This window comes from Strix uralensis, chromosome 8, assembly GCF_047716275.1.
Source record: "Strix uralensis isolate ZFMK-TIS-50842 chromosome 8, bStrUra1, whole genome shotgun sequence".
Classification (NCBI taxonomy): domain Eukaryota; kingdom Metazoa; phylum Chordata; class Aves; order Strigiformes; family Strigidae; genus Strix; species Strix uralensis.
In genome coordinates this window covers 26,073,230-26,096,145 of record NC_133979.1, presented here as the reverse complement: position 1 = coordinate 26,096,145, position 22,916 = coordinate 26,073,230, and the positions used below count along the sequence as shown (strand labels likewise).

General features: G+C 39.3%; 2 protein-coding genes across 5 annotated transcripts in view; one reads left to right on the top strand and one right to left on the bottom strand.

Moving 5' to 3' along the window:
- The window catches only part of KCNT2 (potassium sodium-activated channel subfamily T member 2), a 151,142-nt gene extending 140,783 nt beyond the window's left edge, over positions 1-10,359 (bottom strand). For all 4 annotated transcript variants that reach the window (XM_074877225.1, XM_074877226.1, XM_074877227.1 and 1 more), the window contains exon 1: positions 10,265-10,359. In XM_074877225.1, coding sequence (XP_074733326.1) covers positions 10,265-10,359 — 95 coding nt within the window. The remainder of the gene's footprint in view (positions 1-10,264) is intronic.
- A 9,702-nt stretch (positions 10,360-20,061) lies between these two features.
- CFH (complement factor H) overlaps positions 20,062-22,916 on the top strand; it is a 40,760-nt gene continuing 37,905 nt past the window's right edge. Inside the window, exon 1 of the mRNA XM_074876759.1 lies at positions 20,062-20,198. Coding sequence (XP_074732860.1) covers positions 20,138-20,198 — 61 coding nt within the window. The 5' untranslated portion in view covers positions 20,062-20,137. The remainder of the gene's footprint in view (positions 20,199-22,916) is intronic.

Here is a 22,916-nt window from a genome sequence, read left to right as displayed (position 1 = left end):
CACAAATTTAACTTTGTTGATTTTTCCTGGACTCAGATTGTGATCTGTGAACTGCCAAATAAGAGGAAAAATGGGAAGCAAGAACTAATCAAGCCTTTAAAATTAATTCAGTGCATTTTGAATGTGGTTCGTATCATTTTAGCTGAATTGTAATTTTCATGCAATCTGTGGTCAGTCTCAGCAAAGAAATAAATTATCATGTGGGCCACTGAATACAGTTTGTACATGAATTCTTCAGTGTCAATAAGACATGGTATCTAGAACTAGTCTTGTGAGATAAGCTTCACTTTTATGATATTCTTAGATGGGTGAAAAATCTACATAGATTTTGATAGTCTTTATAAAACCTGGTTGACTAATCAACATCTGCACATAACAGAATATTTCATTCCACTTTTTGTGTTTGTACTATCTTTTTTGAATGACTACTGAGAGAACAAAACAGTAATTAAAAACTGGGCAATATCTAAAAAAATGCCTTTTTAAAGTTATTTTTTCATTGATTAAGCCCCTTTGAACAAGTGATCAAATGCTAGATTGTGGTACACAGTGAAAACAGCTTGCTCACTTTTCAAAAGGGTACATTCAGCTAAATCCAGAGCTTAGCCTTTAGACCATCTCTGTTATAGCTGTCTGCTTTATGGTGAGAATTACAGGGCAATAGTGGTAAGTGACCAGTGCCCTTAGGTTCTTCTGAATTTGGTGTGACGATGGAAAACTAAATCCCCTCCTAGAGTCAGGAAATGTTGTGTATTAACAGGTGCTGTCACATAAGGAACAAATATAACCACAGTTTTCCATTTGCAACTCTGCTTGTTGTTTTTCCCATCTGTATTTGTTTCAGATTCGGTTTGGTAACACTGCTTTCATCTGTGCTGCAGTTTTCTCTAGTCACAAGGGGAAGAGAAAACAAAGTGAGAAAAACATAAACCTCTAGAACTTTTTTGGCTATTTAAAACAATAAAAGAGTGAGACTATTTTATAGTGTTTACTCCTTATTAAATATTTTAACCATCACTATACCCTGAAGGAGATCTGTAACTTAAAGATACTTGAAGTACAGTAAATGCTATTAACTTTAACACCATAAAAAGCTAAAGCGCAAACTCTTTTCTTTGCAAAAAGCCAGTGGTTTGACTCAGGGTACAGAATCTAGGAGGCAGGGCTGGACTTTCCTGGCAGAGCTAATCCATAGTGAGGAATGTTGCTCAAATCATGCAATTGCCCCTGCCAGGCATATGATCCTTGTGCTAGCTGTTAGATATGCAGTTATTAATGGCTAAAGTTGGCAGGAGACTTGTAAGACCCAGGCAGAGGGGTAGGCAAAGTCGTCTTCTTTTTGCTAACTCAGTAGATAACTTGCACTGATCTTAACCTAATGCCTTCTCTCCCCTTCTGCCACAGCTCAATACTCGGCAAATCAAGCACAGCGATGTCAGACTTAGCAACCTGCTTTCCACCATAAAATTCAGCACTTCCTAACAGATATCTCTGTCAGTGGAGACAGGATTTGTCCTTCAAGAGATACTTCTGAGTAAATAATAATATCACTGTTTTTATCTGTGAGTATAAACACTGGGTTTTGTCTCTTAATGACTGTTTCTGTTTTACTGCTACTTCCCACCAGGAAGTTGACTGCTAACATAATTAGCAGATGATTGCACGGGGGAGGCTGAAATCTTTAACAGCTGTTTTAAGGCACTGTGTACCAAATCTTCTGTGCTGCAGAACATTTACAGTTTTTTAGTGGCATTCACTCCAGTGACACAGAGATTAAGGGACCATGGTGTGCAGGCCTCTGGGAAGGACTTAACTTGCTCCTTTAGTTGAAAAAATATGAATAATGTACTTTTAAAGCGTCTAGTGGATTAGTAAAAGTACTTGGGCTTATTGTATGTATCAGAATTCAGTACAAAAGATCACCTTTAATTGTGGAGTCTAGAATCTGAGTATGTACAGCTGAAATAGTTGGCAGATTTATTTTACAATAAAAGTATTTTGAAGCTTCAGGTATTTCTTTGTTACAGGATAAAAGGGAGATGATATGAATCAATGTTACCATTTGTTATAGAAAAGTCATTCTGAGAGTAACGCATAGTGCAGCACAGAAGTTACTGTTATAAAACAAATAATTATAATCATTGGCTGTGATAGAATAATAATCATAAAACTAAGAGAGAAATCATTTGGGAAAGAACTTCAGTTCCCCATGGAGTATTATAGCGTCTGCCAGATGTAAAGTAGTATGTATTAAGTTCTAGATGGAAAAGTAAGAGCTTCAAAAGTAATAAGTGTATAATTAAGTAATGACTGAAGTACCAAGCATGTTTACAAACTGTGCATCATGTTGTCCCAGAGGAGGAAGACTACTTGATCTGTGGGAGTTTTTAAGCTGAGACACTTAAACCTGTTCCACACTAGAAAATTTTTGCTGGGGCATACCACCAAAATCTTCCTCGAACAGATACAGTAATAACAGCACTGAAGTGCTCCTCTTCTCTTTTCATGTCCTTCCCCCAATTCCAGTGTGTGCTAGTTTAAGTGGAATATAGAAACAATGCATTTGTGCTTCCATTGTTGTTGCAAGAATGATGCTAAAACAGAAATTAGCATGAGGCTAACAGAACTGTGTTCTACAAAGCATTACTTCCTCTTACTTCTGCACAAGTAAACTGATTCCCTTTCATCTGTAATAGGGACCCAATCCTAAAATAAATTTAGAAGGAAGGCAAGTATGGAGATATATTATCTCCATACAGTTTACTTACAGTAAGACTGTACTTACATGAGACTGTACTCCTAAACCTGCCACAAAAGTGTAAATGCAGACCTCTTGGTGTGGCCAATGCAGTGGTTTTACAAATGTTACTATTTTTCTTTAATCCTTTTTTAATTTAGGTGGATTTGCACAGTGAAAAGGGGTTTGGCCTGTACATGCTGCTATTTTTTTCAGGGTTTAGGGCAATGCAAACTTTCCAACTACTACTGTGCAGACTCCCACTGCAGATATGAAAATACTTGCTCTCTTAGTGAATTGGAATATTAAAGATCTTGAGCGGTTTCAATCAAAATCAAGCTGTTAAAATAGAATTTAGGCTTCTCAACCACTTTATTTTGAAAATTTATTTAAAAGGACAAATCAAGATAAATTTGACAATATTTGCTTAAGTCCTTTTATTTTGTAGCCTCTGTTAAATGGAAGAACTCATAAAAGTTAAGAGGTTTTCTAACTGAGGCCAAACTGACTACAGGTATTTCTTGAAGGAAAAAGGAAGATTTTGAAGAAACCATAATAGAATTTTCTTTTGTGGAAATTATAATAGAATTTTTGTGCAAGTTGAATCTAGACTGAGATATTTTAAATCACTTGATTCAGAAATGTGTGGGCTTTTTATCCTCTTTTAGTTTAACAATCTCAGGTGATTTCCGAAAGGAAAGGCAAAGGGAGGGCTTTACTCACTAATTCACACTGTGACAAATGACTGTTAAAGTGCCTTCTGAGATTTACAGTAGGGAGCTGTTCCTTGAAAGTCAACCAGTCAACATGACAACCAGCAGTATACAATTGTCCAAGTGATGTGTGGAGGTGTTCCAATTATCTGCATCTCTTTCCTTTCCAGATATGTGGTACTTATGTTCATTTATGCAGTAAGCACATCAGAAAGGAAAGCTGATTTTAATTTAATCCTTTAAGTATCCAATGTAAGAACAGTTCTTGCACAAAGGTAAAATTTAGCTCTATAGCTTCATCATGAAAGTATATACTGAAGCAAAATTACTCAAATTTTTATCTCAACACAGGAGTAGGATTTAGAATGTATTTCCAGTACCAGTTGAAGTGTCTTGTTACATATATACAGAAAAGAAAAAATTACTGAATTGGAAAATGTAAATTTTTGTTCCATGACTGTGAAATTGTAAACACTTATTGCAACAGCATACAGAAAAGTTATGAAATCTGATGCTCTGAGGGTGGGTGTTGGAAAATATATTGGGTTTCTATGTTCATTTTTTGTGCTTTCTATTCCACTTGATGTACGTGATTTTGAAGTAGCACAGTAATAGTGATTTTTCCTAGAACGTATTAGCTCTGTATACAACGCTAAACTTCAGCCAGCAGTAGAATAAAATAGTACTATAGATATTTATGATTGTTGAATTACTTATTCATATGACAGACTGTATTAATTCAGCAATTCAATGCTGGAATGTGTACCTCATGGTCTCTTAATTAATATTGCTAGAAATATTCAGCATTAATAGAATTTAACTTGATGTGCGAGGTCCAAAGGAAGCCCAACATAGTGTTTAATCTTACCTAAACCCAAAAGGACTTAGCGTAAAAGGTATATAAAACAAAAAATACTATATACATTTTTATGAAGTCAATAAAATGAATCTCACTCTGCATATTTTAAAAACATCCATATGTTTCTTTCTCTTTTTCTTTCTCTAAAATGTTGTGGGAAAAGAATTATTCCAATAAATCAAAGTTCTTTGACAGCAAGTTGGTGTTTTTCTTTTTTTAAGGACTCTGGAACAGAATACACTTATTGCCTATTTCAGGAAGGAAGTCACCAAGCACAAGAAGGTCTGTGCTTTACAAATAGATCCCTCTGCAACACAGTCCACCATATACGCATAATCTGAATGTGGGACTGTGCAGGAAATACAGGATACCAGAAAGAGAGGAACTAGCAGCACAAATGGGAGAAGCAGCATGTAATGTTAAAGTGTAGAGGTTACCGTCACAATAAAATTACTTTGACCCTCTCTAGGTACATCTGCCAGTAAGTTAAACTGGCCCAGGCACATTCCCAGGCACTGATGTTAAATGGCACAAAACAGCCTACGTATGTATTAGAAAACTGTTTCAGCTTCTCAAACTGGGAGACTACCTGCAACTTGTCTGCTTGGAGTGTTCCCCTGGACACTGTAACTGCCAAATCATTTGTGTTGAGTTTGTGTGGGGCAGGGTTGTATATCTCCCTGTCCTACTGATTGATAAATCAAGTGGTGGTGGTGTTCAAATTAAATTGATGTTCTTTTTCTTCCCCAATAGAGTCTATCTTTTGCTGTGACCATGATGGGTGAGTCATCCCTCCCTGTCCTTGTCTCGATCTTGGAACCTTTTGTTTTATTTTCCCCCTCGCCATCCCTGAGGGGAGAGAAGTGAGTGCTATGTGGTGCTCAGTGGCCCTCTGGGTTCAAACTACAACATCATTCCTGGGCACTGCACTGTTCAAGACAGTTTTGGCAAGCTGGCTATGGCCAAAGCATGCAAAGGAAAATCTGAACAGCTCAGTAGTATCAGCAGTCATGCTTCAATGGTGGGAAACATTCCTGGCTTGCTTGAATGTACGAAAAGAAATGGAGCGTTAACATCTTTATAAGCTTCTAAAGAATGGACTAGCTGTCTGTACATAAATGGTTTAAGAAATGTGAGGTGAATTGTGCTCTACAAGATACTCAAGCACTGAATTTATATGACTGACCTTACTAAAAAAGCAGTGATATCGACAGAATGTAAATGCTTTCTTATTTTTAACTTCGAATTCTTTCTTTACATCTCTAGTGTCCTGTGTTTTGGTTATTTTGAAGTACATGGTAACTATACACGTACACAAGAAAACATTTTCTTTTGTGAATAACGTCTTCATTGTATCTTTCCAAAACCTACATGGGAACCTAAAATAAATACCCTCTTTTCTCCTCTCCTCTGATGCAAATTATTTACCAGATTTAAACATGTTAGGTCTTCACTAGGTATGGTATTTTCTACTTTTATTTTTGTTCTTCAACACACTGGTAAGACTAAGGATTGATGATCAGTAGGTTTATGAAATGTTTTATTTCATAATTTACTGTTACAATCATGATTCAGTGAAACCTCACTGAATTAACAGGTGAATAACTTGTTGTGTTAATCACTGAGTTTCCCCTTTATTTCCGCTCCCTTCCCCAGATGCCAAACTGAAAGACAAATTGCATTATGATGGTCAAGAAACATCTCAGCATATCCAGCAAATCAAAACAGTTTATTTCAGTTTCAGATACTTTCAATAATGAAAACAAAATGTGAGATTCACAAAGGGATAACAGTAGTTATTTACAAAATTAGTGAAGAAGTCAATGACCTAATCTTCTCTTTACCCTCACTCCAGTGACTGGAATATTTTTGTGGCCAGAAGAAACCTGGTACACTACCCTACCTGCCACAGAAATCACCCACTTGACACACACATGCTCCAGATACCAGGCTGATCTTTTTACATCCTGTCCTGCAGAAGCTTTTCAAATTGATCCAGGCAATATTCAAAGTATTTTTTATAGTGACAGGAAAACAGGTAGGTTTTTACTCAGAATTATCTCTCTGAGTAAATGTATATTTAACTATTCCATATAAAATGTGTGTACTGTAAGCATTAAGCTTCATCTCCACAGTTTTCAAAGGGAACCAGGTCCTTCGAAAATCTAGCTCTTCAAAAACTAAAACTGGTTTTAACATCCAATTTTTTTTTTCAGGAAAAATCACGCAGCAAATTCAAGAATATTAATAAATTATTCAAAATAGTTTATTTACTGAACAAATGTATTTGCCAAAGATTCACCACGTTCTTCTTCACACAGCAACATCTTTTATGAAAAATAATATACAATCCAATTTGGTGGTTTCTGAAATATGACAGCCCAGAACCCATCTGTTACTGAAGCCAACTGCAAGGTCAGTTAGGAATCTAAGCTATGCAAGTAGAATTACTTTTCTGGGAGATAAATGCAAAAACAGTGAGATGGATGTTACTGTGTTGGAGAAGTACAGGTAAGAAATGGACCATGAGCTAGACATCAAAAAAAGAAAAGAAGTCTGAGAGAGGCTCCACCACAGAAGTCCTCAAGAAAAAAAATGAAGATTAGAAATCTGACTCCAAACAGGTACAGATCTAAGAAAAAAATTCCCGAATCAGAGTCCTGTTACATTCAGCTAAGCATTTTAGCATGTGTGCATTTCATAAATTAGCAGGATCATTTAAAAGAAATAGCTGATCAAACTCTTCTCCTAAAAAAACATAACCAATAAGGTTTCAAAATTGGGTACTATGCTTATATCAGAAATGTATCTTTCAGAAAAAAAGAGGAGAGGTCTGTATCATTTCAATCGTATTTATTATTAAATACTACCATATGACTTACTGGCAAACTATGCTATCGAAACTGTGATTTGGTGACACAGAATCCAGGGTGGTTTGTGGCAGATGAGAGGAATAATTTCATCTCCTCTCCACTTTGAAGAATAAACAAGCATGTGAAAACACAGAGATGGAACATATGTCTCCCAGCCAGCAAAAAGTGAGCATTTTTCCAGAAAGGGCATAATGGAAGGAGAAAAGAGAGACCTCTAGGATGAACAGACTGAGAAGATCAAAAAGGGAACGGGACTAAGACAGAAGACAAAGTGCTCAGCTGGTAACAGACCCCAAGTTCACAGACCACACAGATGGAAAACCCTTGATACAAATCAGACTGCTGGAGTCGAAAGCAAGTGGAATTAAGAAGTTGCAGTGAACTGGAAATATTCATAAGATTATTTTCAGCATCTCAGCCAAGGGCCAATAACCTCCTAAAATGAACTACCTTGATCACTTGCCATTGTGTAGCCATACTGTAAGGCTACTTCAACTGTATTTTAGTGTTCAGATATTCCATTCATAGTTAATGTCCATTCAACTGAAGGGGTTACAAGCAACACCCCTGGCAATATCTGTATTGCACGCTAATTAAAATAGAATACAAAAGATGTGCTTCACCAAAACCAAAGTTGAACCACTTACATAAGGGTGCAAAGACAAAAAAGCAATCAATTAAAAATAAGATATACTTGTGTAATACTAATCCTTACTAACTAATAAGCAGCTGATCTCAGGGTCCCCACAGGTCTGCAGTCTCTCTCATTAAATATTTCCTGAAAGTTACATCTAATATTCTAAATATTCCATTTGACAATATTTCTATGCAGAATACGTATGCTTTTTCTATAATGGATAGTAGCAAAATACCAGCAACATGGGACTGGATTAGCATTTCAGTATCAAAAGTGATATCCTCCAGTACAGAAAAACAGGAGTCTGGACAGGACCCTATTTATTGTAAGGTAGACAAACAAAAGACAATACTCAAGATTTTTTACGAATAGACTTTGTTCAATTACTGGAAAGCTAGTATCAAAAGACACTGCTATGGTAACTTGCAGAGCTGGAGGAGAGAGTGCTGCTAAAGCACAATCCTGATTGCACTGTGGCGAAACAACTGCACGGCCTTCCTGCAACAGTGCAGCTGTGTCCGGTCACAGCAACAGGACAATACTTGAAGATCTAGAAAGCCATTTCCACTAACCATTTTCAGTCCTGGATTCATATTTTACATTTCAGATGTACCAGAGATCTTTCTTGTAATGCTTGTATGAATATTAATGAAATAATTAAAACTATTCATTTTCCAGTAATCCTTTGCTACAATTTTCCAACAATAACCGTGCTTTATAATACTGTTACGCTATCATTCTGCTATCAATATTTTTTAAGGATGATTTATTTTCATTTTGTTAAGTGCATACAGACATTTCTATAGCTAAATGGATGCTCTGGTTTGTGCAGTTGCTTATACACTATTTCCTATTTGAGACCAGATCACACTTCTTCCAGAGAAGGTAACTTTATAAAGTTCAAGTCAAACGACTCGTATGAGGCAAGTGCTTGACAGAAGTTTAAACTAGAGCTGGAAAAAGTGTTAAGCCACAGAGTGCTCCAAAAAGGTATATAGAGAATATTTTGACAATTTTAGCCATCAAAACCCTAGCTCAATAAAGTTGGTAAAGTAAGAAAGGTTGCGGGTTTTTTTCCTATTCCAGTAGAAAATAAAATGTAGGTATAAGATGCTAAGTTCTACATTTTCTAAAATTTCAAAGAATACTGTGATCAGAAGTTATAAATACAGAATATACTTGTGGTTTAATTATTTTTAAACTATAAATCCATGCTTTGATAAACATACTCTTTAACTCTCCATTAGTAGTTACAATGCTGTCATTTTCAACCAACAACATTCATTTTTTGTGGCTATCTTAAGATGTCATTCACCATTTCATAATTGTCTGAATAAGCATCATTTGTTTAATTGCTTCAATGTATAGCATATTCCCCTAAGCAAAGGTAACAATTAGTTACATATCTGCACGATCTTGTGGTTACCAACCAGTGAGAACCCATCTTTCTGTAGGAAAGTAGTTAAAATCTAAATGATGTAGAGCAGAATTAAAATCTAAGTTTCTGACTGCTGAGTTGAAGACTCATTCTGACAATGCAAAGAGATTGAATTAAAATCGATCCTATATGCCATCACACATAACCGGACAATTTGGCTTTTGTCATTGACCACAATAAGTTGTTACCTCAAAGTGGGTCTCACATACAATTTTGCAAGGTGGGATCGTGTCGTAGCCTACTGACACACCATGTTGTATGGTCAAATAGAGTGGCATGATGCTGTTGGGTGTTCATAAATACTGCTCATTTAGCATTTTGAAATTTAACACACATCCCTGGTTTGTTTATTTGTTTTAATATAAGGGGCTTTTTTATTTTAAAGACATTATTCGATTCGAGACAAACAAATACCTTTTTCTATTGGTTAAAGATGCTGACAGTCCTTGAAATAATTCATAAAGGAATAAATTAATGGTAGTTACAGCCAAGCCTAGGATCCTAGCATGAAAAGAAACTGCATGTAAAGAAGCATGCATCCCGGACAATAAAAACACCCAGAGACCCCGCGGTTAGCTTTTGACAAGCGGCAAAAGCGCGTTTTATTCGGGGTTTCCCCTCAGTGCACGTATCACCCGGAGACCGGATGGCACCTGTCCTACCCTTCCTCCCCCCGCAGCCGCAGGAGGAGGGTGCTGCCCTTCCGCAGCGGCGAGGCGCCCCGCAGGCTGCGGGATGCCCACCGCCTTGCTGGGGAGCGCCGGCTGCGGGGCGGGGCCCCTCGGCGGCCGCCGCGTCCCCTTCCCGGGAAAGTTTCTCACCGGGGCTGCCCCGCTGCGGGCGGTGCGTGCCTCTGGCCTGCCAGCCGCGGGGCCGCCCGGGGCTCGGGCCCCAGGTAAGGACCCTCCGCGGGGCCCGCGCCGCCCCTCTCCGCCCGCGGAGCGGCCCCCGCTCCCTCCCGGCCTGTCACCGCGGCCCCCCCCTCGCCCGCGGACCGGTGCGCTCACCTGTCGTCGCTCTGCCAGCCCTGGTCGCCCAGCAGCAAGTCCCGAAACCGGTACCGCGGTGGGAGCGGGGGCACCTCGCTGTCCAGGTCCACCATCCTGCCCGGCGGAGGGGAACACCCGCCGCCGCTCCCCTGCGGGGGGGCACTCGCCCCCCACCCACCGAAACGGGTGGAGGGGAAAGCCCTGCGAGGCAGGAGGGCCGGGGGGCGGGCAGAGGCGCGGAGCAGGCTGATCCGCGGGCGAGCGCGGGGGCTGCGCGCACAAAGGCAGCGGGGGGGGGCGCTGTCCGCCGGCGGCTGAGGGGAGCGGCGGGCCCCGCGTTGAAAGTTCCGCCCCGCGCCGCGGGGGGCCCGGCGCGGCCCGCCCCAGGGGAGGCAGGTGCCGGCGGGCGGCGGCCTCGGCGGCGCGTGCTCGGCCGCCCGCCCACCCCCTGGCCGAGCGCGAGCGCGCGCGCACCGCCCGCCGCCCGCCGCGGTTGATAACAAAGAGCTGCCCAGCGCCAGGCACGGGCTGTGCGGGGCCGCCGCGGGCAGGGGGAACCAAGGGGGGGGCGGGCATTAGCGCGCTCCCCGCTGCCGGCCGGCCGACGGGAGCCCCCTCGTTAGCGCTCCTCGGGGCGGCAGCGGGGCCGGCGCCGCCGCCCAGACACCCCGGCGCCTGCCGCACCGCGTCGCTCCGCGGGCTCGGCTGAGGCGGGCGGGAGGAGAGGGGCGCGCCTGTCCCTTCGGGGGGGGCGGTTCGGCGGGCCTGGCCGGGTCTCGGGTGCCCCGGGTGTCCCCGCTCCGTGAGGGCGGTGCCGTGCTCCGGGAGCCGCCGAGCACCCCGAGCACCAGCCCCTCGCCCGGGGGCGTCCATGGGGCTCCCTCGCAAGCCTGCCTCCTTCAGCCAGCAGCCTCCTTCTACCACCTGGGGCTTCCTCAGAAGTACTTTTCTGTGGGCCCCGACATTTGAAAACGCGAGGTGTTTTATCTTGGGGAGCTATAGGTAGCCTCTGCGCACACCCCGTGTTACTGATGGTAGGTCATTTGAGCGTACGTGGGTCTGTCATAACTTTGGCTCTTGCTCATCTTTAGTCAGGCATATCTGGTTAGTGACATATGTCTCATCCTATTTTGTGCTGACTCTTCTGAAATCTCAGGTGCAAACGTGATAAGCCGTTGGTCACTTGCCATTTCTAATTAATTGGAGGTTTGTACGTATCAGGAGGGGTGGTACAGGCCCTGTAAAAACACGGGGAAGTTGAATTGTTCCAGTGGTTGAAATTTGTGGATGATGCCTGAAAGTGAGAGATGCTCTAGAAAGTATTTGAATTTCCTATGTGACTGATGAAGCACATATTACAGATAGGATGATTTGTTTGAATTCACTGTCACCAAATTGAAATAGCGAATACTGTTTTTCCAGATTTGCTCTTAAACGTCCACTGTAATCTAGACTAACTGTCATACTTAGCATCTAATGCCCCAGTTCTGGTGAACAGAAATATTACTACATTTTTGCAGCCTGTCATGATTTGCCTTCCCGGATTAGGTCTTTACCTGAACTGTTCAGTTGTAGCATTCCTTTCCTAGAATGAAGTCATGCACAGTCTTAACAGTGCAGTATTTAGATTTAGATTTTACTGGATCAGGGGCTGAGTGATAAATGAGTTCTTTCCTAAATGTGGTTTAAATGTCACATATTTTATTAGGTGCATGCACTCATACTGTGTATTGAACAGTGAACCTTCTATTTTCCATGCAGTTGGATTTCTGTGCAGAAGGTAAGCTTCTGGCATAAAAGCTGATATGGCATATACAGCTGAAGTATGGCAGCCTGGAGTGTATCCCATAATAACGTGCCCTGCTGAGAATTCAGCTCTGAGATTCATCCTGTGATGGAAAGATTTCTACAGGTAACCAACAGGTAGTCCAGTTCAGGACTGGGTTTATCTCTGCTGTTGTTACAGACAATGCATTTTTCCTTTCTTCTTCAGCACAGAGTTCTTAAACATAGCTTCTCTGATTACAGTTTCTTTAGCGAGAGATGCAATGTTGTATCCCAGGTCCTGTAAAATGCTGGGATCACTGGGGTATGATGCTTACCCTTTTTCACAGCTTGCTGCATTCAGCGTTCACAATGTGCTTTCTCAGAAAGCCTTGTTAAGTGATGCAAAACAGATGCACATATGTGGCAAGAGTTCAAAGGTAACTCACTCTTTGCTTTGGCTGATATGGGAAATTAATAAAATAGTGAATTACCCCACTGCCACATTCTTGCCAGTTTTACCATGCTGTGCTCTGAGGTCAGAGCTCTCTAAAAGTCTAATTTAAAAAATAAAAAAAAAAAAGTCGGGGATCTTTCTTCTTTGGAATATTTGTTATGTGCAGCTATTTTCTTCTTTCTTGGCTGCTTCTCCAGTTGAACAGGCTGTCTCTTCTAAGAAAACATTGCTTCCTCTCTGCCTGGGTACCTTTTCATCTTGCCAAAACTTGAGGTGGGGTGAAGCCTGTATATTATAATGGTTTGTTATAAAAGTAGTTAGGCTAACAGTAGTCCTTTTCTGAAGTCTGTGAATCAGATCGGTTGGGAAATTAATGGTGTTTCTACTTTATCTTCTAGCAGCCTCATTAATTTTTCCACCTTAATTGATTAATTTAACATTTGTTTTCATATTTGAGGAGCTAAGTAGCAGTAGAAGCTTTTGCACTTTTTCTCACATGGAAATGTATTTCAGAATGGTAATAGCTGACTGGTAAACTGCTCAACTATTTACAGGTTGCTAGAGCTAATAGAAAGCAAACTCATAACTGAGACTGTAGTCATGCAATTTATACAGAAGCTTAATCCTAAGTAATATAAACTCTTTGCAATATAAAATTAGCTGTGTTGTTACATGTCTGGACAGTATGAGGCCTGGTCACTCTGAAAAGCTCTAGGTATATGAAATTGAACAGAGATGGGATTTTAGTTAGCTAAACCTAATATTTTGAACAGCAATTCAAAACACCTGGGAAATGATGTCGTCATGCTGAGGTGACACTGAATCATCTGCTTGGAGACAGATGCTGTTATATATGAACTATTATACTGGGTCACTTCGCTTCAGCTAGGCATTCCTTCTGCCGTGTTGGTGTGTTAAAGAAAAGCTGTGAGCCATGCTCAGGTCTTTTGAGAAACAGTGTAGGTTTGTGCTTTTGGGCTGATTCTGGCCCTGAGAAGTGTCAGAAGCATCTGTGTCCCAGACTCGGGGACTGAAAATAGACTTTAATCTATCTCTTTATTTACTTTTTTTAAACTGGCTGGATACAGGTGGGTAACTTTCCAAGTACTTGACTCTGAAGTCTGGGAGAGAGTGGGGTTAAGAACTGTGTTACTGAGTTTATTGCTAGTGATTGGATATAAAAAAAACAGAAAAAAAAAAAAGTATTTAGGTTTCCTTTTTAGGTTACTTAAATTTGTGATGGCATATAGGCAAAACAGGCTGGCACAATGCAAATTGCTTCTGGACCTTTTGAACAATGTCACTGTATATGGAGATATATACAGGTTATTAATACTGTTCTTAATTCAAGATGTTCTGCCCCTCTAAATCTGAATTATGCATTCTACTGTAATAAAGTAAATCAGATTATTGGGTTAATTTTTGGTATTTTTCTCAAAAAAAGCTTGTAAGGTTTTCTTTATTATTAGTTTAATTATTGACACTCACTGGGACATTCTTTGCTGCTGGTGTTGATACCTAAAATTATTCAAGTAAATCAAAGCCAAACCTGACTGCAAGGAGTTAGAGAAGAATCTCGCCCATGATAAACTGTTGAGTTTCACCCTCTTGAAGTGCTGATGGTCCTCTGCATTGTGGTGCTGCAGTAGTCCTACCAGACACAGTTCTTACTCCTGTTCCCTCCATTGCTTTTCAATTGTATATCATGACTCAGAGTTATCTTCCCCAGCTGATAAGCTTATCATCCTAACTATTGTGTTTATTCTCCTAAATAATATTATGAGATAGTGGTTGGGGTAAGAAAGAACACTGGTAAAGATAAACTTTTAAAAGGTGAAGAAGGATGGGGCATTTATGAAGCAAATGCACACTAAATCCTTTTAAACAGTCTGTAATGGGAGTAACTTGTACTTACTGTCCTTTCAAGGAAGATGGTCTAATATTGTCTGAATGGGATTCAGTTAACTCACTAAGCAGACACACACAAGACACTTACTGTAAGGAGTAGTCTAGGCTGCAGTGAAAAACAGTAAGTGGAAATACCTTCTTTGCAGAGTTTAACATGCTTTCTGCTATTTGTGTGTTGGTGCTAGTAGAGGGGTAGGCAGGCTGAAAAACTGATTGACTGAAAAAATAAATAAATAAAACTCAAGCTCATTTTGAGACTTTTTTCTCAGGTGCTCACTTTTTTGATTATTTTTTTCCCCCCATAATTATAAAGTATCTGGATGTTTATGTCACTAATGAGAGCTTTTGAAACTCTCACATTTCTGCAAGTTGATCAGTTCTCACTGGAGTGTGTCTGTGTGGTTTTGGGTTTAAGGCTAGAACTGGGGACTAGAGTACTGACAGCATTGGAAAGCACATGAGACAGTTCTGCAATTTTGCCAGCTGAATAGAATATTTACAGACTCAGCATTCACAGATCACAAAATGATTTCAGGTTTAGATTAGTAAACTATACTTAAACAAGATTTGATTCACTTTAGCTTCAATTTCACTTCCAAAATAGTCTGAAGCATAATGACATCTGTTAAAATGTGCCCAGATAAAATTCTGAAATGAAGAGTCCTTGCTGACAAATATTGTTTATCTCAGAAAATAGTGTCAGCATTGAAAAAGGTATACTCCTCAGTTAGAAAACAACTTTTTTTTTTTTTAAGGAATCTGTTAGTATTTTTTTTTTCTTTGCCTGGTTTTCAGACCATCAACTCCAAAAGCAATCTCAAATCTGAAGTGCAGGACAGAGGTGCTTTATAGGACTAAAATTAGGTGTGCTGGAGTGAGAGTCACAGCATCCTGCAATCTGAATGGATTCGAGAGGCTAAATCGCCAATAGCAAAAACCGGTGAGAGGTGTATTTTGAGGACTCTCCTTCTTTGCCTACCATGATACAAAACTGTTATTTAGTGATGCGGAGTATATGATTAAAAACTATATCAGTGTGATGTGACCATAACACCATATCTGTTAGATCAAAGATCAACTACTTATTTCCATTTCAATTCCAAGGATTGCCTGAACTTTGTCTTATTCTTTTGTGTCATTTCCTACTCGGTGATTACTTCTGTCTTGAATCTTTCCCTAAACTCTCCATTCCCACACATTATAATTTGAAAGCATCATCATTTTCTTACTTCTCCCTTGCTGCAAAGGAGTTGCCGCTGCAATGCCACTCTTCTCTTTCACATCCTTTTCTTAAAAAGAACTTGCTATGAGTTAGGTCAACATGAACATATTAGTTTTGTCCCCTTTTTTGTTTTACATTTGTTACGGCTTACTAGATTCTTGGCTTCTAGGGATGAGGCCCATTTTTGGTTCATTCTGAATCTTTCAGTACAGTCTGGGGGCGGGGAGGGAGTCTGAGTACTACCATAGCATAAATAATTATGTTGTCCAGTAAGTTTCTGCAGTATAGCTGCAGAAAGAAATACTTATGTCACCTCATTGCTAGGTAGCTTTTTTATGTACTGGACTAGTAACAGGAATAGTTGATGATAATTTTAACTGTCCTTTAAGAAAGCACAGCCATTGGGAGAATAAAAGTTTCATTATGTATTAGTACTAAAAAAATGGTAATCATAATTTTCTACAAGTAGCAGCACAAGCTCCAGACTGCTCCATATGTTTTTTCCTAAAGAAGTATTTATTTCTAAACAAATCTTGCTATTCTTACATACCTTTAAAACTTTAATGATCCTATTTACTTTTTATTGTGTATTTTGCATTCTGATTTTACATATCTCTTCATTTACTGTCTGATACACATTCCAGAGTACAATGCTGCAATGTTTGGATTTACACTTCAGGGAAAAAGCATTCTTGGAGTCCTCCTATCATTCCACTTGGTGCCTATTTTTTAAATGGCTGTGCAGCAGCAGACTGTTCTGCTGGCACAAAAGGTTTGATAATGATTCAGAAACAGTAACAGACTGAAATAGCCCAAAGTGAGAACAGTTTTAAGGTCACTGTAAAGCTGCAAAGCTAGGGCAGAAGGAGAAATATGAGGAATTTCCAAATTGATAATTTCTCTGAAAGGATTAAAAAAAAATTGGAGGTGGTTTGGGGGTTTTTGTCATGTTTCTAATTAAACTGAAATCTTGGTAGGTAGAGGGCATGTTTTCCATAGGCTGGTGAACATGACTCTACTGCAGGCGTCATCCTTATAAGGCTGTTTCAGACACAGGGCACGCAATATGACCTGATCTTTTATTCTTACATGCTAAACCGTCATAGCACAGTTCCAAAACCGAACAGCATCCACCTCAGGGCTACCCGTGGTCATGGTGCACCACAGTCCTCTGACGTCTATGGTGACCTGGAAAGAAACTGTAGGAACAAGAGGAATAGCAGCACTGCAGCAGGGGGGAGTGAGCTGGTGGGAAATGGTGATAACCTCTGAATTGCCTTCCAGTAAACCCCCACTTGACTGCGAGTAGGAGGACTTCATTTAAAACTAGAGATACTGACAGCTCCTTTTATATAGGAGAGCATCTCTTTTTTTTGCGAAGATCACGTTTTCAAGTAAATTTCTTTTCACTTTTGAGTACAGAGCACCAAGGCAGAAGAGTGAGATGGTACTTAAACAAGAATAATCAGAAGTGTGGTACAAAATAGTTTTAGAATACAGCAGAGAGGAAACAGTCCAAGAGGTTCCTGGAGTGTGTGGAAGATAACTTCCTGACACAGCTGATGAGACAACTAGGGAAGGCACCCCACTAGACCTGTTGTTTATGAACAGAGAAGGACTTGTGGGTAATGTGATGATTGAAGGCCATCTTGGGCACAGTGATCACGAAATGATAGAGTTTTCAATTCTCAGAGAAGTAAGGAGGGGGGGTGCAGGAATTTTGGACAAGATAACTTCCTTAGGTCCCTTCCAACCTGAACTTTCCTATGAACCTCTATCTTGACATGCAGTTTTGCTAGTACAGCAAATATGTGGTGATATTTTGGCTGTCTGGCTGTGCCCACAGCAATATTTGAATGTGGTCACATGCTCTGCTTCCGTAGGTATAATCCAGCTGCCTTTGGTTGCCTAACTACTTAGATGTTTCTGGCTTTCTTCTCAATATGAGGTAAGGGTACTCTAGAGATTACTTTTTCTGCCTGCCTTAGAGATCCTGAGTCACAGTTTCCCTATGCACTCTGCTTTGGTAGAGGCTGGAGATGTCAGTCAGACATGATTAAAGACATTAGTTTTTGAATCAACTGATAGCCCATGAAAGAGGTGAAGAAGGAAAGAATGGTTAAGTTCCTGATTTTATTTCCACTTGGTTAGGATAAGTTTATTTAATCAATGACTTAAGAAGACCACAACCACAGGACTGGAAAGGACTGAGTCCACTCCCTTGTTTTGTGATCAAAGATGGTTTCTTTGTATAGGCCTACATTATGCCTATACAAAGATTACTTCAAAGCCTCACTACTTAGGTGAGTCTTCTAGTTTTCAGCTAAAATTTATTCATAGGAAGTTTATACCTATCTGCTCTTGTGTGCTGATGTTATCTTTTAGCTTAAATAGTTTTAACATTGCCTGTATTCATGGAGAGCAGTCAGGAAATTTATAGAAAATTGTCAATTCAGTTCCAGTTTTGGTTCAGTTGTAGCTGAAAGTATCTTTGACCATGTTTCAAGCCCGTAATGATTTGGCAAGTGGTTTAATAACCCAAAAGCAGTTTGATAAAACCTGAACCACTTTGAGCTTCGTGACATCAGAAGATACAACACTTAAAATTGGAGAAATTATAGGACCCATGCCTGCAGCATGGATTTTTACAGCTAACTGGTTTGAGCCACTGTCTCTGGGTTGCAATCTGAGTGCCTCCTAGCACTCTGCCTCAATGTTTTTCCCATTCTCTGAGCTTCCTGCAGCAGTTAAGGAATTGGAAAGCAGCAGTGTCACTGCTACATTTGAAAAGCAGTTAATACCACTGCTGTGACAGTGAAGGTTAAACCATCCTAAGTTCCTCAACAGTGCAAGGTGTGCTTTCGCACCCAGCAGCCCACTGGTACAACGGCATGTAAATGCAGGCACGTATGGTAATGCAGTAAGATTGGTGCAGAGAAGACAAGTGGGACTGTCTTGGTGCAGTTAGAGCACTGCTATCTGCAGCAGCACGCTGTTCTCTACAACACAATAGGAATTAAAGATCTGGGCAGTGAAGTTGTGTGACGAGTTGTTTCTTATAACTTAGGCAGGTGCAAAAAATTATTTTTACTGATCAGGTATGCACCAGTACCTGCAAAATGGATGTAGACCAATCATCACAGGGTCCTGGAGCAGAGTGAGAGTTCATTCTCCATGTATGAGTTGCTTGGCAAGAGAAAGGGAGAGGGAAAGGAAGAAATGTTATGCTGTCTGGAAGAGTTCTTGTAGGTGAAACAGGTGAATGCCAGTTTTCACTAAGACCATTCCATAGAATCGGTAACTGAAAACACAGCCCAGGTTAAAAACAAAAGAAAGAAAAAAGTAAAAAAGAATTCCGGCTGCATTTTGAGAAGAAAAAAGTTTTAACTGCTTTGGAATTCAGACTTGACTTGAGATGTGTTGTCTAAACAGACTATTTTTTATCCTCTATCAGTAGGCTAACTAAGCCAGTCATTTTAAGGTTATGTTAAGTGGTCTTTTGGAGCATATACAAGATTGATCTGATTGATCTGCCAGTCAGACATCACCACTATGGGGTATCTGATGTGCAGCTGTTTTGTGTCCATCTCCTGAGAACACTTTATACTCCTACATTTTTTTCCCTAATTCTCAATATCAAATAATTTTCTTCATATGATCCACATTTCAACTGGAGTGTACTTCTTATAAAGCCAAGACATTTAATGAAGATATTAATAAGACTCTTGCTTACATGAATCCATGAGGAGTTCCTCTGTTAGCTCAGTTTGCCACACAGTCTTTATTACTTTGCTTTGAATAGTTCATTATCCATCTTACGGTTCATTCACATCTTCATCATTTCTCACGTGATACTGAAACAAGTGTTTCAACATTACCTAGGTTTACTTCATCAAGTATTTGATCAAGTACGTTTCCTTTGCACTGTCTAGTTAGTTATCTTGTACAAGAACCAGTGGGTTAGTAAGTCACTTTGTATTTTTGTCTTTTTATTTCAGTTGTTTTCAACATAGATCTTGAATGATACGCATATAGTAGAGAAGTTCATTTTCACACACATTTAATGTGAATTTCTGGGTTTTGACTAAGCATGTAAGACACAAGGAATCACAAAATAATGTATTTGTGCAACTTCTTTTGGATGCTGAAAGAAATAAGCTTATCTGAGTATGGAAGGCATTAATAAGAAAAAATAAAATAGGTACAATCTGAAAACAAGCAGATGACAAGGAAGGACTGTGTCAACTAAAATTGCCAGACATTTATTTAGTCATTTAGCAAAGTTTGGAGAGGGGGGGAAAAAAAAAATAAACATTTGTGTTTTAGTCATTTAGCAAAGTTTGGAGAGGAAAAAAAAAATAAACGCTTGTGTGTGGCAAGAGGATTAGGGGAAGTGACTGCTGACATCAGAGTATAAATAATTTACAAGGTCAGTCTCTGGAGCAGTTAGTGAGTAAAATAGGAGCAGAAATAACACAAAGTAATAAGGAAAAATAGGCTACGATACTGAATGTATTCGCTGAGTTTCTGAATCTCTAGGATGTCGTTCCTGGGCTATACAGCTCTGTTCTTATGTTGGATATATTGTACTGCAGAAAGAGGTAAGCTTTAATGTGAGAAAAATACCTCCTTTCTTAATGTGTATGTGAAGACAGTAACAAAACCAATATGTAAATATAATGTTTGCTTTGTAGCCTATTTTAATGAACTTCTGACAATGTTAAATGAGACTTCTTCTGGCAGTATTTAGCACCTTTAGTATTTAGTATCCTGTCATAGGTATTATTTCACCTATTTATTTAAATAGCTACTGCTGTTACTCATCTGTTGCACAACTTTTGTAATGGTTAGTATCCCTAGAACTAGAGGGAGACAACTCATTTGTCTCAATTATGTTTGTTTATTCTTAACATCTAAAACCTGTAAACGGCTGGTAGATTAAAATAGCAAATATTCGATAAACATGCATTTCTTTCAGTCTGGAATAATCTGTGAGATAATCTGAGAAAGAGGAATGATTGCTAAACCGACTAAAAAGCATACAAAGTATCTGTTAACTGACAGACTGTTCCTAATCCATTGAATGAGATAAAGGTATACAGGTATGCTTTCCTACATGTTGAAAGAGATAGCTAGTTTTCTGGGTATCTTTTCAGAAGCCTCTGATATTTTCTGCTTCTCTGTTAGATTTATTTTTCTTGATATTGTGTTTACATTGTTTAATGTATGTTCAGTAATTTTAATTCTTTTTTGCTTTCTGTATGGGTTTCTTTACATAGACTTGCGGAAAGGGGGCTGTGTGGTTTTAAGTTAGTGTGTCTTTGCTCGGCTCAGGTTATCTTTAAGTTTAGGTGAAGATTATGAAGACGTTATTAATCAAAACAATCTGATGGATTTTACTTTGAAAAACTGAAAAATCAGGACATTCACAAAATGTATTATCTTTTTAATATATACTTATAATAAATACTGCTCCAAAGCAACTAATAAAGTCTAATTTGTTTGCAAAGAAGTCCAGAAAAGTCCTGGCATTTGAAAAGAAAGTTTGCCTGAATTTGCACTTCCTTTTCGCAATGCTTTCTTTAGATCAGAGAGATTGCAAAGGAATGTGAATGTAGCAATATTTGATTTAACCGGGACAACTATTACCATGGGTCATGCGGGGTTCTTAGTTCAAACTTCATATTGAAAGTCTATGTGAGTTGTTCAAGAGCTGGGTTTTTGCACAAGGCCTGAAAAGTACTTCTACCTGAATTCATAGTTTGTGCTTGACTTTATCGAAGTTGCTACCGACATAATGACATCAAAAAAGCAGCTTGAGCTATTTCTAACTGAGGACATCACATATAAATACTGAATGATTAATTCCAGCTCTTCTAGTCTCTCACTAAAGGATTTGAAGGTATTCATTTAGTGCATGCTTTCTAATATAAAAATAAAACCCTCCCAATTTGGCAAGTACACATGGTGAGTGAATGATGTAATTAATAGAGTTTTGAAGTACATCTGTTAGCACATTTCTTCTTCTCAAGCTACTAAGAAACTGCATTAAAAAAAAAAAAGAAGAATTAGCTGCAGTCAGAAATTCATGTACATACTGTGACACTTGACGGTAACACACAGATTGACATCAGGGCAGGAGTGGTAAAGAACAATCAGAGTTGAAATAAAACCCAGAAAGAAGAACGTCTTAGTAATGATGAAAAGTCATATCAGGAGATTAGCTTTTGTGCTTTTTTTCTGAAGGTAAACAAGGAGGAGTTAAGAGGCCCCATTCTGCACAACAGACAATGTAAATATAAGTAGAAGTAAACGAGGCACAGAGCAGAGAAGCTCTCCCTGTGCTAAATAACCTATTCTTTAGATCATAGAATTTGGAGTGTGCTTTCTCAGCTTGCAATCTGAAAGCACTAACTTTAATAAGCTCTAACGAAAAATATGTAGAATTAGAAAAATTCCTTTTCTCACCATTACAAAGAACTTTTTGGGTAAATTAACCATTTTTAACACATTTGAAAGACAGAACTAGCTAGAGGAGTCTTGTTCATTTCACTTATTCCTGCATTTTGCAAAAACGTTTTTAAAAAGTGAATGTGTCTTAATCTTGCTAAGTAGAAGTCCCTACTACCTTTTTTAATAGTAGGGTAGTACCCTCTAGTGGACAGAAGCAATAATTTTTACTCGGATGTAATCATTCACAGGGGGGAACATACTTATTAAAGTAGTTGGGAAAAATGTGAATGTGTGGGCATACTCTTCCTTCAGCACCTCACCAGTATCATCAAAACTTGTCTGCATCTTCTGGCTACTTAAGACAGCCAAAATAAAGTTATTAGATCTCACAATTAACATTCTTTTATTTATACTTTCAAAATGACATGGCTACAGAACACTTAAAATTATACAGGTTTTTTTCTTGTAACAAATCTTTTTCCTGATTTTTAAACAATTTTATAACTTATGCCTCTAATTTGGTAGGTAGTCCACTGACTGAAATAAAAACAGTGAGTGTTTCAAGGGTACGTCTTTGTATAACTAAAGTAAAATTCACTCTCCACACTTTGATGTGGAAGAATGAGTATTTAGTCTGTTTGCTTTGTATTAGAAATCACAGCTACTTAATCTGTGGTTGTGAGCTCCACAGTTTAGTTCAGCAAGCCATAACTCCACATCCCTCGCATCAGGAAAGATGGTAAATATTTGTCCTGTAGTCCCACTTTCAGGCAGCACCTGGACAACCTGTAGCAGAGCTTCAGTGAGAGTATTGCTGCTTTCTCAAACCCATGGCCTTACAGCTAAACTGGTGAGAGGGCTATTGT